The following is a 19,819-nucleotide window of genomic DNA, read 5'->3' as shown; positions in this document are numbered from 1 at the left end:
AAGGAGCTTCGCACAAACAGCGCTTACTACAGAAAACGGCAGCCAACACAGCCCTGACAACACTCCTGCTGCCTGGGCTTACCTGCGGCCCACCAGAGACGAAGAAGGTCCACAGGGGCTGATGTAACAGCATCGACAACCGCACGGCGGCTGTGGGGACCCGCACAACACAGCGCCGCGCCGACGCCGCCCCGCTCCCCTCAGCACTGAGGCGGGAAGAGGCGCGAGAGCGACCGTTACTCCGCGCACGCGCCCAGCACGGCCGTTACCCGCCGCACGCGCTCAGCACGGCCGTTACGCCGCGCACGCGCTCAGAGCAGCGGACGCTCCGCGCACGCGCACAGGGCGGCCGTTGCTCGGCGCACGCACGCCCCTCACCTCCTGCCTCAGCCACGCGCCCCGCCTCGTTAACATGCAAATCTATGCACATACGTTTGCATACCGATGAGGCCGGGCGAGGAGCGGGGCTAGTGTTCAAAATGGCGGAGCGGGGAGGCAGAGGGAGCGGCGGGCACGGCAGTTTGGATAAGAGCATCACCCTCCCGCCTGATGAAATCTTCCGCAACCTGGAGAACGCCAAGCGCTTCGCCATCGACATCGGTAACCGGGCGGGGACGGTGGCGCGGAGGAGGGGGAAAGGGCGACGGCTCTCTCCCCGCTGCGGGGACTCACCGGGGCCCGTTTCTTTCTGGCGCGCGGGGCACTCTGGGACGTGCAGTCCCATGCAGTCCCCCGAGCTGCCCGCGCCGCCGCGGAGCCCCGGAGTTTGACTACAGCTCCCATCACGCAACGCGCCGAGGGGGCTGCGCGGGGCACGACGGGATTGGAAGTCCCGTCCCCGGGCGGCGGCGCTGCGCGGGCGGAGAGCAGCACTACAGCTCCCGGCGTGCCCCGCGCGGCGGTAATTGGCAGCGGGGGAAGGGGGGGAAGCCTAGCTGGGAACAGTGCGGGGCTGCCCTTGGCGGCGGAGAGGGGCGAGGAAAGGAAAGCCCGGCGGTTTGAGGGACGCGGGCTGCTCTTCCGCGGGGCTCGCGGGCTCGGCTGCTCCCCACGAGACGGCGGGGCCGGGAGCTGCTTGGTGGCAGCAGGCCCGAACGGCCCCGGGAGCGGCACAGCTGAGCGGAGCCCTGGTGGGGGCCGCGCTGTGAGAGCTGTGAACCGCAGTGCCCCTTCACACGGCCCGCTGCTGTTGTACAGAATGCTGCGGTCAACACAAGCGGTTTCTGTCCCACAAGGTTTGCAGGAAAGCTTCTCCACGTAGCACACAAAATCACTGAGGGTTTTTTTTTGTTGTCCCTGTTTCGCTTTTTAAAGAAGAAAAACCTCACCTGTAAGCGATCAGCAGCTTCGGGTTTTGTGTACCAGGAATGTTATAGCATTGCCCGGTGCCCTGAAATAACATCTGGGGGCAGGAAAGCTTTATTGCTTTTGTTACTATAAGTGTCTGCCGGGGGTTGCTCTGCACTGACCTCGCTTGAGCACTGCTGGAGAATTCCTTCCGTTTTTCTCCTAGATTGCTGAAAAATTCCATGTTGATCTCAGCACTGTGGAAGAGACAAGCTATGTTTGTAGCACTGCTTCGTAGGCAAAGCTACAGGCACCAGCAGATTAGTTTTCAAGCTGCATTCCTTGATTACGTTCATTTGTAAGGCAGCAGAGTTAGGACCACTGCACTTGTCAGTTATGTTATGAACTGACAGACTTCTTACTGGTAGGACTCAGGTTTTAACTAGAAGCTGGTTATAATTGTTTGCTTGGTCTTGCACACACGTACTGAGAAGGCAGTGTGCCAGATCTCTGGCCAGAGGCCAGCTATGCATACAGATTTAAACACAGCTATGGGATAGAACTGTAGCACTGAGAAGTACGGACCTTCTGAGTGCCTTGTAGTCACGTTTGAGACGTGAGTACAAAGTTAAAGCTGCCTTTCTATATGATAAGGGTGCTTGGTTTGCAGCCCATGCTACTTTTATCTGAGTTAAAATTGTTTTTCCTCCAACAACCACAACCACAACACTCCACAACCACAAGCAGCTGTTTTATGAAGCTTACTGATACTTTAATACATGAGAGGTTGAAGAGGATTCCCCTCATACCTCCCCTATTTCTGAGGAAAGAAAAAAGCACATGTTTTAACAAACATTTTGACAGCTCTGTATGTTCAAGCTCAAACATCCACTTGTTTAAGACAGCAGGTACTGATTTGCCCAAAGAAAAATGAGTAAATCAAGTTATTCAGTCCGACTTCGTGCATTGCTCAAACGTGGCAAGCTTACATATAAAATGTCCTTGTAAGCAGCAGATCTGGGGGCTTGTAGAAAGTTTTCAACTACACGGAGTGTATGCTGTGCTGATACCTGCTTTGCCTTTGGTTATTTACTCAGCTCAGATAGCTGAGTATTTCAACTGAGCTACCTGTAGAGCAGGCAAACGTGGTGGTATAGATGAGTAAGAACTTGTGGAGATGGCTGGAGATGAACAGAAACAAGATGCATCAGCTACTGTATGTGGATTTCCTGGAGTTCTTCTCACATAGTCATTTGCCACTAACTATGCCAGGTTTTAAGACAAGGGTTCTTTGATTACTACATTATGCACTTAGCTTAATTGTATTTGGCTTTAGAAGAAGAGAACTCAGCTAAAAACTCTTAGGTAAAGCGTACATAAACATAAGTTAGGTTGTTTGCTGTAAGGTGAGGCATTAATCATAAGCTGTCATCTCTTTTAACAGGTGGCTCATTAACCAAGTTGGCTTATTATTCAACTGTGCAGCACAAAGTGGCAAGAGTGAGATCCTTTGATCATTCTGGAAAGGTAAGGACTGCATCATTAATGAATTGCATGAGATTGACTCATAGCAAAGGTAGAACTGGAAGTAAGGTACTGGGCTTTTCATAGTACAACAGAAGTCTTTGAAAGCTGTCTAGTGCTTCTTTCTATACAAAACATTATTTGCAGTTTACTCAGTTTGACTTTCTGTAATGCCTCTGTTCTGGGCAATCTCCATTTTGTTTCTAGCTTTCACCATGACAGTGCTTAGATTGCTACAGTTACTGTCTGAAATAGTTATTTTCTAGACAGATCAGTATGGTACTTCTGAAAAACATGTAAACTGTTGTTTCATACGTGTTTTGATTCCATGCATGGAAGAAAATTTACCATATATTTTTAATTGTTTTCTTTTAAAGGACATAGAAAACGAACCTTTGTATGAAATATCAGTTCAGGAGGAGATAACAGCTCGCCTGCACTTCATCAAGTTTGAGAACAATTATATCGAAACTTGTCTAGATTTCATCAAAGACCATCTTGTCAATACAGAGACTCAAGTCATCAAAGCTACAGGTGGTGGTGCCTATAAATTTAAAGATCTTATTGAGAAGAAGTTGGGGTTGAAGTAAGTGAAACTGTTTAAAGTGAGTTCAGTATCGTTGAAGTGACACTTCGCTGCCTTATAGCGGGCAAACTTTCTACTTTGCCATTCTTCCCCTAAAAGCCATCTGCATAGAGAAGTGGAGGCTGGAGGACACGTGTGCATCTTGGTCAGGTTGGGCTGAACCCAGTAGTTAGTGAGCAGGAGTTGCAAAAGGATACTGCATCATTAACTGGCAGGGCAGAGGTCTGTAGGAAAGCCAGGGAGCTTCAGGAGAAAGGCAGTGAAGGAAGAAGTATGATGTTATCAAAGCTTTTCTTGAAGGGATTTGTTTGCAATTGCTTTTTTTTTGTTTGTTTTTTAATTAAATTACTCTGTATTAAGATGATCTTTTTTTACTCTTCACCTCCCAGCTAGCAGCATTTCAGTGGTGCTACCCTAGTTGTCAGTGCTGTTGAACTTTCAGTCATCATCCAACTGCACAAAACCTCCAGCTGTATATAAAGTACAGTATTTGAGCTGTAGTAAGCAGGAAATAAGTTTGTTACAAACAAGTTTAATTGGGAATCTTTGATCAGATACTGTGATGAGGTGTATTTATTTTAATTATGAGTCATTACTTAAAATCCAAAGATGCTATCTACAAGAAGGCTGCATTATTAAAAGCCAAGATATTGCTGGCAAGCTTTTTTTTATTCTGTATGTACCTAATACCTATAGCTACCTGGGCTCTGAAGTCACAGTTACAAAACCTTCTACTATTTTTCTGAGCATGCCCAGAGGTAAATAATTGAAACAACACAGTAATTTATTGCATAGATCCTGGCTGTACTTCATGCAGAGGCAGAGCCTTGCAGGAAGCTGAAGGGTTCACCATTCACACACGTTTATCAAAAGCCATATGCTAAAAAAGCTGCTGTAAGTACAGATAATCGTATCATTCACTTACAGCAGTATAGAATGTTACCTCACACAGCATATTTCCCAGTTTCTAAGGCACTCTCTTCGTCTCCTTTTACACTGCTTTTTTTGCATAACTTTCTTTTTCTGATGGGTAGAATTCTGCTGACATGTTGAAACAGACTTGATTGGTCCCCAACCAGCTTTTCTTTCCTGAGAAACATAAAGCATTCTGTATGAGTCAAGATGTTTAATTGTGTTTTGCTTTTGTGTTTTTAGTAAAGGTTTTTGGTACTTCATTTAAGAAATTTAGCACACACCAGTAACAACGTATTAGATACAGAAGTTTGCAGAAGTAACCTTTGGCTAGCTCTAACATCTGCCCTATCTGAGCTTCCCTGCTCAGGGATTCACTGTTCAGATCCTGTTCTTCTCATGAAGTGTCTGTGTGTGTTCAGAGATCCCAGCAGCAGGCTGCTTGCTGTCATCGTGATCTGCCATAAATGAGTGGAAATGATGCTGTAGTCTTTTTCCCTTCTTAAGAAAGCATGGGAAGAGCAACAGATTATTAGGCCACGTTAGAAAATAGTTGTGTTGTGTTAACTGCCAGATGGGTTTCCTGGCCTGCTGTATCACATGGGCACACATGTAGCTGTGTGAGCACTGGAGCAGCGATGGAGACACAGACAGGAGCAGGAGCATTTTACTGAGGAACGATTAATGAAGATCAAAGCAACTGTGTAACTGCAGCCTCACTCTGGTCTGTGTGTTCTGGCACTGAAGTTGAATGGTGGAGCGTATGCAGATCTGGGTTTCGTGCTTTAAAAGATGTGGACTTTTGCTGCATGTAAAGACTTGTAAAGTCTTAAAAACGAATGTTCTGAAGCAGCGCTTGGTTATCGGTGAGGCTGTGACATTTCTAAGTTCCTTTCCCTTCCCCACTTCAGAGTAGATAAAGAAGATGTAATGACCTGCCTGATCAAAGGATGCAACTTTCTGCTGAGGAACATCCCCCATGAAGTGTTTGCATACCAGAAGGATTCAGACACAGAGTTCCGATTTCAGACAAATCACCCAAACATTTTCCCATACTTACTGGTGAACATTGGCTCTGGGGTTTCAATAGTGAAGGTGAGTGGTTGCTAAAATCTGTTGGGTCTTTTTGTTTGTTTTGGTTTTTGTAGAATTGATGAAGATGAGCTGAAGCTTTAAAATTTTAAATTTGTAGCTGTTTCTTGTTGGGTGATACGAAACTTAGAATGAAAATCACTTTTTTTTTTAACTTTCAATTTCTTACAGAGTTAGAAATGCTTTTCCATTCCTTACCGTAGTTAATCTTTTCAAATCACATTTAATTTGGTATTCAGAGAAGTTGCTCCATGAACTGATAGGACAAAGACTGTCAGATAAGAACGACTTTTCGTACGTTGCTTATGGAATTAAATTTAATATCCATATTTAGGATTCTCACCCAATAATTAAATACAAAGATTTTAAGTGCTACTTTCGGGGTGGGTGTGGGGAACCTGTACCTCTGGATAACCTTTTGCCTGGTATTTCTGCAATGAAATTGTTCTGCCTGCACCAATTCCACTTCTCATGAAGTTCATGTACTCTCATATTGTAACTGTTAATAAACAGTAAAATAGGACTTTCTAGATAAACGTGCTCTGTTCTGTTGACAGGTAGAATCAGAAGACAAATTTGAATGGATAGGAGGGAGCTCAATTGGAGGTGGAACCTTCTGGGGTCTTGGAGCACTGCTCACTAAAACAAAGGTATTGAAACCTCAATGTTAAGGAGCGTGTGAATATACAAAATGCTGAGAGAAAGCCTGAAATAGTGGAATGCCAAACGCTTTAAACAGGGAGACATGATGATTCAATGTGGTATTTGTATGGGAAATTAGAAGCCCAATATCAGCACAGTAGAAGATGTGGAAAAATGTGTATGTGTCTCTCTTGCAGAGCATTCTTTTATTTAAGAACTGCTGTCTTTGTACAGAAAGAAAAGGTGCAGTTTTGCAGTGCTTGGGACAATTTTAATGACCTCCATGAGGAGCTTGTGGTCCTGGACTGTTAGATAAAGGCTGAATGCTTGGTTTATGTTCATACCTGTAATGCTTCTGAAGCATAAAGGGGAGCTTTACATGCAAAAGGATACAAGTAGAATGCAGGGACAAAAGTGATTAAATGCTCTGTGGCAAAACAGTGATTCTCTTTGAGGCTGCAGGAGCATCCACAGGAGCAAAACAGAGTGCTTAATTATTGCAAAATGTGTGAGAGCAGGGAAGGGGAATTGCACCTCTGTTATTCTTTTCACTTTCAGGGATTCAGCGCTTAAATCTCAGGTTGGTGATGTGCCAGAATAAGGCCTGGTCTTGTACTGCTGTGCCCAGCTCAGCTCTTCAATCATGCTGTTTTTTCCTGTCTCAGAGTTGCATGTGACTTAAATAGGAGTCACTAAATGTCACCAGTGTAGAAAAAGCTAGAGTTACATAGCCACTAGATAAGAAAATGTCAAAGGGAAGACCCATACTCAGAATATTTTGTTTGATGCATTTCAAAAAGAAATCCTGGAACATGACAGTGTCTGCTCTTTTTTTTTTTTTTAATGTATTTGTAGAAGTGGGAATTAGCATTAGCAAATTCATAATACAAGCTATTAGGACGATGCAGGGTTGTTTTTTTTTTTTTTTTAAAGCTTAATCTCAGGGACACCCATGCATTTCTGCATCTGTAAAGGCAGACTTTGTCTGTTCACTTTTTAATCTTATATTTTTGTTTGCCTCAAGAAGACTTAACTCTACTTGCTGTGTTCCTGACTTCATTCCAAGACAAGATATGTGAAGGTTCTGTTTCATATGCATTAATCTGGAGATTAAAGGTGCTAGACTGGGATAACTTTTTGGTGATTTACTTGCTGAAATATTATAAATCCTTTCGGTGGCGTTGGATAAAGTTGTTTTTCCACCTAGTTTTAATTCTTTATTCACTGGGGCTGCATGTAGGAGAGAAGTTGGCAAATTGTGCTTTACTTAATGCTGTACCAGTTCTGGATGACATCATTTTGCCAGAGAGCTTTCAGTTCTCCAGATTACTGCAGGGTAGACAATTTAGACAACGTGATTCATCTTGCACTCAACCTTTAGTTCTCAGGAAACATGCAACAAAATATTTGCAGGTTAGAGTCACAGAATGACTGAGGTCGATCCTGTGATCCAAGTCCTCTGCAGATCATTTAAGAGGATAGTTGTGCATTTCATCATTAAAGGCTCTCCACTTAAGATCGATGATAAGATGTGGACTCCAGATAGAAGTGATGCATCTTTTACTGGCAGGGTTGGTTCCAAGCCAAAGCCCATATTTTTTCTGTCAATAAGAGTGCTTCACAACTCTTGCCGTGTGGGCAAGGATCTCTGGCTGTCTTGAATACTTGCAGTAACTCTGCTTCTCATCCTCAGAAATTTGATGAATTGCTGCAACTTGCTTCCAAGGGACAGCACACAAACGTAGACATGCTGGTGAAAGATGTGTATGGAGGCGCCTGCCAGACCCTGGGGCTAAGTGGGAACCTGATAGCAAGCAGCTTTGGGAAATCCACTACAGCAGATAAAGGTATTAGTATAGAAATATCTGCTGAAGATTTGCATGCAAATAATACCTTCTATTGCCTGTCAGATTGGATTTGCTACTTGTACAAACTTCCTCCAGACATTTAAAAGGATGGAAAAATAGTTGCCAGTTTTATCAGCAAAAATATGTGTTGCCGTATCCATTTTCTGATGTCATGCGTGTGGGCTGAGAGGGGATGTGGACTGCTGCCTGCACTGCTCCACTTGTTTAGAGTTCTTTGAAACTAATGAGAAGAAATGCAACCATCTCCCCTGGCCCTTGGGTGTCTGATGTTTGTCATGTTTTCAAACAAGTAGAGCTGAAAAATAACCACCTTTTCATGTCCTTCTCATGATCTCACCTACATATTTTGCCTACAATACTTTATTGAATAAGTGTGTTAAGTGGGACTGCCTTGCAAGCAGATGTTTGGATTTTCAGTTTGGGATTCTGGAAGTCTGGGCAAACAAAAAAATATCTGTTGTAAGTTTGCCAGTGTAAATTTATGCATGTGGGAAATATAATTGGCCCTGTTTGTCCAGAAAAAGATGTATGGCAGAAATTTGTAGCTTTCTTTGTAGTGTCATAATAAAATACTTGCAGTGCATCACATATCTAGATGGAAAGATGATCCACCTTTCCTAAAGAGGTGAAATTGAGTTAATGCCATTTATGCTTGGCCTTTCAAGCAGGTTTCTTTCAGGCTATATTTTATGGAGGCTTGGTGTTTTCTTTCTATCTTCAGATTGGTCTTTTTCCCCTGGCTGTAGGGCCTCTGCTTCAAAAAATAAATAAATAAAATAAATAAATAAATAAATAAATAAATATGTAAAAACATTTTGAGCATTCTTAGGCTGTACTAATTTGGCTCACTGTTTCCTTCCTTTAAGAGTTCTCCAAAGAAGATATGGCAAAAAGTTTACTCCATATGATCAGCAATGACATTGGTCAGCTTGCCTGCCTCTATGCCAAACTCCATAACTTAGATAAGATATATTTTGGAGGATTCTTTATTCGGGGTCACCCTGTTACCATGCGCACAATAACCTTCAGCATCAACTTCTTCTCAAAGGTAATGGAAACAGAATTTTTCCTAATTGCCAATTCATGTGCCTAGGCATCTTTTCTAGGTGATTGGGAAGCTTTGCTAAGTCTCACGTTCAGTAAGGACTGGGGTTAGGTAGGTAAGGCAGGGCCTTGTTGTGGGAGGGTAAAACAAATGTGAATTTCCTAGGAGTTCTGTTTGGCCTCTATCTCTCTGTTTATTTGTTTGTTTGGTGGTTTTTGGACAGTGTGTCTTGTAGCTGCCAAGGATTGGGCTCTTATATTTGTTTAGATAGCTACCATTATTATTCAATTCCTCTTGCTGACTTCACCTATTTCTTTTCACCCCCAGGCTATGCAATGTTGGATTGCTCTGCTGAGATAGTTAGCAACTAGCATCAGTAATTTTTGGTTGGTTGATATGTATATATATATTATTTTTAATTTGTTTTGAAAAAGGAAGCAAGCTGTAATTCTTTGCAGCTTTTGAAGCTGTGGCAAACACTAAAGATATTTCAGTGGAACAATGGTCTAATCCAAAAGTTCACATACAGCTCGTTACAGGTGGATCAGTTCCTCCACCATCACACTGCATACTGAAGTATTACAGAATTGATGACTTATTTTTTTCCTAGGTGCTTCAGGCAAGAGTCTCCTATAAAATGCTTGTTATTTCCCCTTGTTTAACCTTGCAGTCTTTCTGCAAGTTAGGGTAAGAACTTGGTTGAGTTTCAAGAAAGCTACAGCTTTAGATTCTTGTAAGCACAGTTTTATCTGTACAAAATCTCACTGTGAATTACGCATTTCCTCACTGCAGCTAAGCCCAGTTAACTTTTCCTACATGACCTGCTATAGACAGAGCTTATTTTCCTTCAGAGGGGACAACGTCTCACCATAAGAAAACTAAGGGTGTTAGGTGGGGGATGATCCTGTTCTCCCTACCGTTTCTGTTAACACTTAAACTGGGTTAAATTCATGGGGAAAGTGCTTGTCTGTGATAATATACAGGGTGACTGTATGTTGCTGCATGTTCAGTATGAAATAGAATAACCAGTGGTGTGGGTGTGGTGGATGCACAGTGACACGTTTATGTTGATGACCTGGAAATCAGATGGTCTTACATTTTCAGCCTGTTCAAGCAAGAGGAGTTGAGTACTCATGGAATAATGCAGCAGTCTTTTCTAGTGAAGCACTGGCTTCCCTCTGCTTCTGTGGTTGTGCAGGCTTAGAATACACACCACTTCTGCATGTAATTTTTTTCCAGCTGTCTTAGAATTGTGGAATGATGTATGTTAGCCGTTCCTCCTGAAGCTGTCTTTCAGAAACACCATTTTTTGGTGCACCATTAAAGTTACTGAATGTGTTAGAGTGTAGTGCAAATGAATATTATCATCTTCTAGTTGTTTCTATTAAATTTAAGTGTAAATCTAGTGACAAAGAAGTAATGTTAGCCATCAGGGACCATCCAATTGCAATGTTTCATATTGTGGCAGGGAGAGGTTCAGGCATTGTTCCTGAGACATGAAGGCTACCTGGGAGCCATTGGGGCATTTTTAAAAGGAGCTGAACAAGACAGTAAGTACAGCATTGCTATGTTCTGTATATGCTGTGTTCTGAAATGTCAGTGTAATGTCCAAGTTTCTCTTAAGAGGCTGCATGTAAGTTGTTGCCTAGATAAACACATTTGGCACTAATAAACACAGATGCTGGGCTTTGCTTTATATATTTGGGCAAGGGTGTGATAATTTCTCACTGTTTTCCTGCTTGCCTCTGAGAATCCAGCAGGATTTGGCTCTTCTCTTTTCTGCATTTCTGCAGTCATGCCTCTAAATCAAATCAGGGAAATTGAGTTTGAGAACTTTCTTCCTCTTAAAGAGGCCAGCTTTTGAATTCAGTTAATGTACTGAAGAAGAACAGCATCTCAAAACTGTGTTCATTTGAGAGTGAAAAGCCTCATAAATGTTTATAAAGAATGAGACAATTCTTTCGAGCATTCTTTGGGTGTAGGATGCTTTGGTTGAATTCTGCCATTTGTATTTTCTTGTTTTCTCTTTGTGCTACGTGCCATTCAGTACATTCATCGTAGTGGAACAAATCACAGGTTGTTATGGTACTTAGCTTTAGTAAATATCACGTATATCTCAGAACAGTGGAAGCCATTTTGTACCACTCCATAGATAACAGCAAGGAACTCAGCTCAGAGCTGCCCAGGTGTGAAAGTTGTTGTTCTGTTGGCCGTATGGCGAACGTCTCAACTTCCAGAAACTCTAAAGAAAAAAATGTGAAAGCAACTTCAGCGCTCATGTGAAGCTTACACTGTGCTCTGAGAGTTCTGCAATCTATTCTGTTAATGATGGACATTTAAAAACAAACAAACAAAAAAAACCCCAACTCTCTAATAATAGAAGCTTTAGCCATCTATAGTGCTTAAAGAACTGGATTTCTTCAATAGCTCTTAATGATTAGGAAAAGAAAGGGGTTAAGAAAAAAATGCTTTTTGAATTGTAATCTTGTGTCTCATTTGAAGTTCTTTAGAGTTGGATGATTCAGCAAGTAGTTAAAATATAACTGTTGGGACTTAGAGGGGAAGAAATAAATATATTTTTAAAGACAAAGAGAAATGGCTTTTGCAGTGGAACAGCTGCTCTGTAGAGATGCTGGCTGTAGACTCATTCATGTGAGTATTTTCAGTTTTATTTTCAGATTATGTGTCTCTCTCTTTCTCTTTTCTAGATCCAAATCAATATAGCTGGGGAGAGAATTATGCTGGGAGTTCTGGTCTTATGAGCACATCACCTGATGTCTACCCCATGCAGAGGACCCGGAGTGGTACAGTATGTGGTTGCCTTTCCTAGAAATGAGTGTTGGCACTTAGATCTGAACTTAGATGGCTATTTTAAAATCTAGTTGCTTCTCACCCCTGGGACTGTGCTGCTTTACCAGAAGTGGCTGACATGGTGCCTTAAGTCACGTGTGATGGTTTGACATGACATTTCTTAAAAGACTGTGCCTGCTACTTTGTCTTGCTCAGCATCACTAAAGGAGAGAGACAGCCTGCTGCTGCTGCTGCCCTTTCTTCGAGGTAGCTTGGCTTTGCTACAGTTGAAATACTGTACTTGAGAATTTTGAATCTGACAGATTCAATAGAATGTCTTGTTAATGGCTGCATATACTAACGTGCAGTTGTCTGCAATCCTGAGTTGTCTGAGAATGGGCTTCTGTAGGCCTTGTGCTTGTTTAATTTCTAGTGAATCAATTTCTGAGTAAGTTCTAATAGATCTTTTGTTTTTCACCTAGTTTGACATGTTTGAAATGGATAGGTTGGAGAGACCGCTGGTTAACCTGCCACTGCTGAAGGACCCATCAACCTATATTCCAGACACTGTTGACCTCACAGATGATGCCATGGCCAGAAAATACTGGCTCACTTGTTTTGAGGAGGCGTTGGATGGGGTAAATATCAGAGGAGTTGTACCTACAAGTGGTGCACATACTTCATGTGGACCAAGCTGTTCAACCAACACAGTGCACCTGTATGTCAAACCTATTGCAAATAAGTACCTCTTCCCTGTCTCTTAATTGAAAATATAAATCAGAAACTTCACAAGTGTTGAGTTGGGGGCTGAGAAAAACACTAGGAGAACACATTGACCTGACCTTACTGTCATAGAGAAAGAATGAACACTGAGTGTTGATGTGCACCCGCACCCTTATCCTTTTTTCTTGTTTGTTTTTACCCTTCTCTAAATAGGTGGAACTTGTGGCTCACCTCTGAAAGCACAGTGTTCAGAAACCAAAAAGCAGTAATAACAAAAAAAAAAAACCAACTTTAAATGTTTAGGAAGGAAAGAGGTGTTTAAAATTACTCTTTGGTGGTTGGCTTAATGGAAAGCTGGAGTATACTGTGTGGGAGGGACAAGCAAATGTGCAGAAGCAGAAAAATAGAGCAGATGGAGGGGTTGCTGTTCATCCTGAGCTTCAGGTCAGTTGCACAGAAGGAAGAATTGAAGTGGTAACTCCAGTACCTCATTTCTCTACCAGGTAGCAAAGCGTGCTGCAGCCAGCCAGCCAGATTCTGTTGATGCACCTGAGAGAGCCGAAAAGTTCCGACAGAAGTACTGGAACAAGCTCCAGACACTCAGACAGCAGCCTTTGTAAGTGTCCTTGTTTCCCTGCTTTTGTAATCTGGCCGCCTCTGCTGAGCAGAGCAAATTAGAAGCCAACTATAAATTAACTGAAAGCTACATAAATGCTTTTGTTCTTAAGCAGAGCAAGCTTAAAGCTAAGTAGGCTGAAGGCAGTAACAAATTGATGTGTCAGGTCCTCTGAACAAAACATTAGAATTTAACAGAAAAATTCCATCTATCTCAGCACAAAAATGACTAAAGGTCTTCAAGTTACTAAAAATGGTACCTGGCATCTTTACTCTGAACATTTTCCCTCTCTGTATTTAAACAATCCATTTAATAGATGTACCACTTAGTGGCAGTATTCAGCACTTGTGGCATGTGAAGACTTCTAACTGAGGTGTTTGTCTTACATGCTGTACCTGTCTGGAATTCATCCTATTAATGGAAAAACAGGAGAAAATTACTTTTTTTTTTTTTTTTTTTCTTCTGTTTGAAGTAGTTGATCTGTTTTCCCCTCTCCTTTTTAAAGTGCATATGGCACCTTAACAGTTAGAAGTCTTTTGGATACAAGGGAACACTGTTTAAACGAGTTCAATTTTCCGGATCCTTATTCGAAGGTAAGCTGTTCTTGCTTTACAGGGCAGGCAGTGTGAGATCAAGGCACTGTTCTGTACTCGAATGCTTTGTATAAGTAATGGCTTACATACAAGACATTAACAGTTTAACTGGTTGGTTGTTGCTGTTTTCAGGACAGTTATTGATTGCTTTTTTTTTCTTTTTTCCCTTTTTTGTAATTCAGATAAGATAGTGCCAACAAAAGATCTTGATGTAGAGGTGGCACTCAGTCCCTTTTTTATAAAAAAGAACTAGCTATGTAACATTTGAGCTCACTGGCGATAGAAGAGGGGTCAAGAGTCTTTAAGCATGTAGGATGATGAACTTTTTGATGCAAAAATTAGAACAACCCACACTTTCCCATCTTTTGCAGAACTGCTAGTGGTAAGCCTTCTCACCCAGGTTACCTGGTTTTGATGTTGCTACTTAAGTCTCTCTTTTTTGTGTCCATTCTCCCACTCCCCGTCTGCCCAAGATCTACCATACCTCTCCTGTAGTAAGACAAGTAATTCTCAGACTACAGAACACATGCCAGCACTAATAAAGCTGTTTATTAGAATCCCAGGGAACTTTTTTCTTGTTGGTACTAAGCATGCTGATAACAGTAACTTGTTGGTCCATTAGAGGCCATGAACGTAGAGGAGAATGCTTGAACGCGGTCTTGGGACTGAGACAGCCAATGATGGGTAAGGATTTTTTGTCCGTAAATGCGATGTTTCATGTCTTTCTTACAGGTAAAGCAGAAAGAAAATGGCATAGCCTTAAAATGTTTTCAAAGCGTAATCGAATCTTTGGATTCATTAGGCTGGGAGGAGAGGCAGTTTGCTCTGGTGAAAGGACTTCTTGCGGGGAATGTCTTTGACTGGGGAGCAAAAGCAGTCTCAGAGTAGGTGTTAAATATTTTAAAAGCACCCTTTTAAGATATAGAATATCCAACTGTTGGTTTTTTGTTTTTGTTGTAGAAATAATGAAATGCACCAATCTCGTTGTAGTTTGTATTTAACCTTAATCATATGTTGGTTGTTCATTTGCAAGCATTATTGCGGTGCAGCAAAGTTTGTTTCCACCCTTAAAATCTGGCAGACATCACTGAATGTTTGAATTAAATGACAGACCACCTAATATTGCAGTCTGGCTCTTTGTTTGTAGCTGTTACTAGCTCTGCTTTTAAGTATGTGTTATATTTAAGCTGATATTATCTTCCTATAGTAGAAAATGTGCTCTCTCTGTAACCCCCAGTTGCCCTGATATCAGAGTGTATATTCAATGGGCTGTAAGCCAGGTTGGTGGTCCCTTAAAATAACTAAATCCCAGTTGTTTTCGATGAGCATACATTTCTACTGCCATTTTGAGAGCTCTCTTTCCATATATCCTGTCAGCAGCCATAAATTCAGAAAAGGATGTAAATGCTGTCAGTTTTGAAATATCTTTGTTTTTGTACTTCTAGATTTTACCTCTTTCTGTGGGGTTGATAATAGAGTAGGGGAGGGGGGCACTGTTTTGCAGCAAACATTCAGCACTTCCTTTCCCTTTCTGCATCTTTGAGGAGTTTTCCCCTCATGAGTAAATAACAAAAAAATGCAAGTCAGTTCAAAACAAGGTGATTTGAGGCTACTTGGATCTGCGTTCTAATGCTGCCCACAACTGCAGAAACTTGAACTGACCCCAGTCACAGCAATTAGTCTAGTTGCCACTTGCCTAAGTGTAGCTCTCCCTCTGTTCGAGGAAGAAGCTAAGAGTTAAACATCACTTGGTACTGGACTGAAGGCACTTTATGAGACTTGACTGGCAAGCACTGCCCATGTGGAGCAATATTTTAACTGGCAGCTTAGAATCTAGCCTCATTATGTACATCCTCATCACCAGCTAAGTTTGAAGCTACTTTTTTATACGTGCAGCCAATAGGAATGGCTTTTAAAACCTGTATTTAGTTAATTTCTTTTTTTCCTGCCTACACACAAATACAACTCAAAATGTTGTAGACAGATCTCCAGATTTAACTTTGTAAAGTGTTGTTTTATGGCTATGATAGTTTAGATCATTACTATATTTATGGTCATCTGCAGATCCAAATGTTTGTTGTTTTTTTTTTTTTCCCCCATAGAGTAGTGCTTGCTAATCTCTAATTTAACTCCCTAATTTAATGTACATGCAAGCCTTTTGTTTTTAAGGGTGGATCTATTTTTCAGTCACTGGACCTGTCCATACTCCCAATTATAATCCTGCAATAAAATTGCCAACAGCCTGCTATGCAAGTATTCAAATTAAGTGAGCTGAAGTTACTTAACTGCGTACCCTTTATTTCTCTTCTGATACAGTGTTCTGGAATGTGAGCCACAATTTGGATTTGAAGAAGCCAAGTCAAAACTGCAAGGTATAGGGGGGAGATCTGTAGTGTTGGTTAGATCTGGATATTGTGTTAATAAGAGAGTAAAGAAGAGTGTGATGGTATTTAAGATGGCAGTTCTGCTTGTGACAAGGACTCAGTAACACTCGCCAGTTTATCTGAAATGCAGTCTCAGTGGAATGTTGCTTTTTGTGTTCCAAACAAAGTGGAACCCAAAAACCTCTCTGCTGCCCCAATACTCAGAATATCCTGAATAGCCTGTGCTGTTTCTTGTAATGGTTCCAGTCCTGTTTTAGCAAGTGTCCCAAGGAACAGCAGCACCAGCCATCTCAGAACAGGCCATTATGAGAGCTAGCTCACATGACTATTGCTATCAGAAAAATTCTATTCCAAGGCCACTGTAGTTGAACTTCCAATAATTAAGAGTTCAGGAACTCCTTAACATTCAAAATCTGAGTTCAAATATTCCATATCTTTAAAGAGACACCTCCTGCTTTGCATAATGTACAGATTTACTCTTTGCCTAAAAGTGATGCTAATACAATTTTGTCTGTGACACAGAACGTCCCTGGTTAGAAGATTCCTACAGTCAGTGGCTAGAGCGGCTGAAGGTACGAGTCCAGAATTACCACTGATCACTGAGTAACTGAATACATTACTCATGGAACAACCCTATTAAGCTTGTTTCTAACATTTAACATAGCCCTGTTCAGACAGCTCAAAACAAATTCTGTTAGTGCAGCACTAATAATTCAGCAATCATACCATACAGAAATAAAACAGACATTTTGTCACTTACCAAGCTTCTTGGCTTACTTTCTTCAGGAACTGCAGCGTTTGGAATCCAGCTGCTTTCAAAGCTCTTCCAGCATAACTGTAGTGTCCCTTCTTTATCAGGGCACTTATTTCTATTTAACTAGACCTGTAATTTTGAAAAATTGAATCCAAATGTAATGTTTGGATTGTCCCTTCATCTGAGTAGCCAGGCTAAAAATGACAATAACGTGGAGCTTTCTGAAAGTAATGAGCAACGTGTTTTGTTGTGGTTTTTTTCCCCTCTGTGGGATGTCTGCTGCTATTTCATCAGGTTTGGAAATGATGGACAGAATTTGCTACAAATCATTAGATATTACATCTTAAAACAAGCGTCAGTTATTCCTCCACAACACTGCTAAAAAGCAGCATCCTGACAAACTGTTCTTAAAAATTACACTGTATTCACTGCAGAAGTTCTTCTGCTGGTACAACTTGGAGTGAACTGCATTTCATAACATCAGATTTAGGACAAACTAAAGGTTAATGGAGAATAGGAAATGTCTTCTTATTTTAGGATGTCACTGCCCCCAGCAGTCCATCCTCCCCTTTCCTGGAGAAGGGAATCCTGTTTACCCTACAGCATACTAGCTTATAACAGCCACAAAGATAGGTTTACCCTAAAAACCACATAGGCAGCTATCCATGCTGCTGCTTGTATTCTAGAGAATGGTATTCTCCAGCTGCATGGCATAACAAAATGTGATTCAAAGCCTAACCACCCCTTTGAAGGAAGCTGATGTTCACAGTTGCTGGAGTCAGACGTGTTTAATTGGCTGTTATAGGTTTAATTAATGGAGTTTGAAAAAGTGCTGTCAAGTGAAGTGGCTAAAAACAGTTTTAATTAATTGTGCAAAGAGAGCGTTAGAGAAACTGATTTCACTTAAAATAAGAGTAGGTAAAGTTTTGATGAGCTATGCTCATCGAATAGATCTAGATAAATATAGGGCTATAAAATCTTGGGTCTTAAAACCGGTGTTTCTAAATAATACAAACTAGTCTGTGAAATGAACTGTGAACTGAATCCTAAATGCATTGGTTTTCTCTTGCAGGAGGGTCCCCCTCATAAATGTGCCTTAATTTTCGCAGATAACAGTGGAATAGACATAATTTTAGGCGTCTTTCCTTTTGTTAGAGAGCTTCTTTCTAGGGGAACAGAGGTAAGTGGTCCTTCATTGTACAGGCAATACATAATGGAGCTTTTGTAACTGGTGAAAGGTTTGTTAAACACCTTCTGGCAGTGAACTGTATGAGACCAGCTCATAGCACCTAAAGTGGGAGTGAACTAACTTGAGACAGTGAGTTTGTCCCTAAATTCCTGGAAGTCTGAGGTTTAACTAAGTTTACTGCAAAGCAGAGCAGGGGTTAGATCAGAGCTAAGCTTTCTAATGGAGGATCTGTAATGTCCGAACACCTGGAGTAGTTGGCTAGTTTGAGGAGAAAATAAGGACCAGGCCTTCAGGCTTTCTCTTTTCTTGATGCTGTTCTTATATAAGCCAGAGAAAGGCAGTGTTCAAACAGACAGGCAGCTCTAACACCGTGTATGGACTGTGTTCATCAATAAACTATTTTGACATCTTTGCCTTAGGTTATATTGGCTTGTAACTCTGGCCCTGCTCTAAATGATGTCACCTACAGCGAATCCCTGATCGTTGCTGAACGGATAGCAGCGATGGATCCAGTTATTCAGTAAGCATATAAACTGTCTTCATAATGTATCTTAATACATCATACATTATCTTCATAATGTATCTTAAAAAGAAGGGAAGAAGCAAGCTCCTGGTTACATATGGAGTTCCTTATTTGTGTTTATTACTGTCTGAAATCTGCAACTAGAAGTAAGGTACAAATGATGACTCGCTTCAATTATGGCAAAAAATTTAGAAAGCAGTTCTTAATTATATTTAACAGTATACATATCAGCTTCTTGTCAGTATCATCCCTGATAAGGACTCAAACTACTAAAATAGTGTATTTTATTTGTTAAAAAAAAATTTGAGGGAAATATATGCTATTTCCAGCCTCTTTCCTGTAGAGGACATGTAGCTGACTATATCTAACCTGCTGCTCATGGAAGTGTGTTTCTGGGTGATTTCCTAGCAGGAAAAGAAGCCTTTGCAAAGAATACTCAGATATTCTTTCTGGCTCATTACCATATTTACATGACTGTAACTTTTTGTTTGTTCCTATTTTCAATTAAAGATCTGCACTGAAGGAAGAGAAGCTGCTGTTGGTCCAGACGGGTTCAAGTTCTCCTTGTCTGGATCTGAGGTATAATGGCAAGTTTGTCATTTGTCAAATGAAGGATGACCTGAGACTTTGTCTGTGTGCTGAAATACCTTAGCCACCCTTCACAAAAATGACTGAGTTGGTCTGCATTACAGACTTGTAATGCTGGTGAAGCCTTACTAATTGCTCTACAGCTTGTTTATCATTTTGCTGTTCAGCAATTACATGTCGTCAGTAATCCACGTGACTGTAAGAAGCACTTCATGTTACCTGTTTTTAACTGCCTTTCTTGGACACAGAACTTAACCCGTGTTTTCTCAGAAATCCCAATTCTGCACACACTTAATGAAGCTTTTAAAACTATATTTTTATATATCCCATTTATTTTGATTAAGGTTACTGGTGTCAGTAATTCCATACCCTGCCACGTTTCCTAGAAGTGACAGGACCCTCAGAACACCTGCTTTTTCAGCTGCAGTGCAAGGATGACTATTTCTAACCATACCTCTCATTTCAGCCGCCTGGATAAAGGTCTGGCTGTGCTGGTCAGAGAACGGAAGACAGACTTGGTTATCATTGAAGGCATGGGTCGTGCCATCCACACCAATTACTACGCGGCTTTGAAGTGTGAGAGCCTCAAGCTTGCTGTTATCAAAAACTCCTGGCTTGCCGATCGCCTTGGAGGGAAAATATTCAGCGTCATTTTCAAGTATGAAGTGCCATGTAAATGATACAGATCTGGTCAGCTGGGTGG

The 19,819-nt window shown here is 41.4% G+C and overlaps 1 protein-coding gene across 1 annotated transcript; it reads left to right on the top strand.

Annotated features, from left to right (window-relative positions):
* Positions 1 to 479: 479 nt before the first annotated feature.
* Positions 480 to 19,796, top strand: PANK4 (pantothenate kinase 4 (inactive); the record flags this gene model as incomplete). The annotated part of the gene is made up of 19 exons (XM_079545649.1): positions 480 to 600; positions 2,732 to 2,814; positions 3,189 to 3,397; positions 5,221 to 5,404; positions 5,959 to 6,051; positions 7,737 to 7,890; positions 8,778 to 8,959; positions 10,425 to 10,506; positions 11,665 to 11,765; positions 12,229 to 12,384; positions 12,973 to 13,085; positions 13,591 to 13,678; positions 14,411 to 14,562; positions 15,995 to 16,050; positions 16,585 to 16,634; positions 17,892 to 17,996; positions 18,425 to 18,525; positions 19,039 to 19,107; positions 19,583 to 19,796. 19 exons carry the CDS (start codon positions 480 to 482, stop codon positions 19,794 to 19,796), a joined length of 2,313 nt encoding a protein of 770 aa, XP_079401775.1.
* Between the last annotated feature and the right edge of the window lie 23 nt (positions 19,797 to 19,819).

The sequence above is a fragment of the Tetrao urogallus genome (assembly GCF_951394365.1).
Source record: "Tetrao urogallus genome assembly, chromosome: 21".
Taxonomy (NCBI): Eukaryota; Metazoa; Chordata; class Aves; order Galliformes; family Phasianidae; genus Tetrao; species Tetrao urogallus.
The sequence above is the reverse complement of the archived record's forward strand: the minus strand, read 5'-3'. Positions and strand labels throughout refer to the sequence as shown.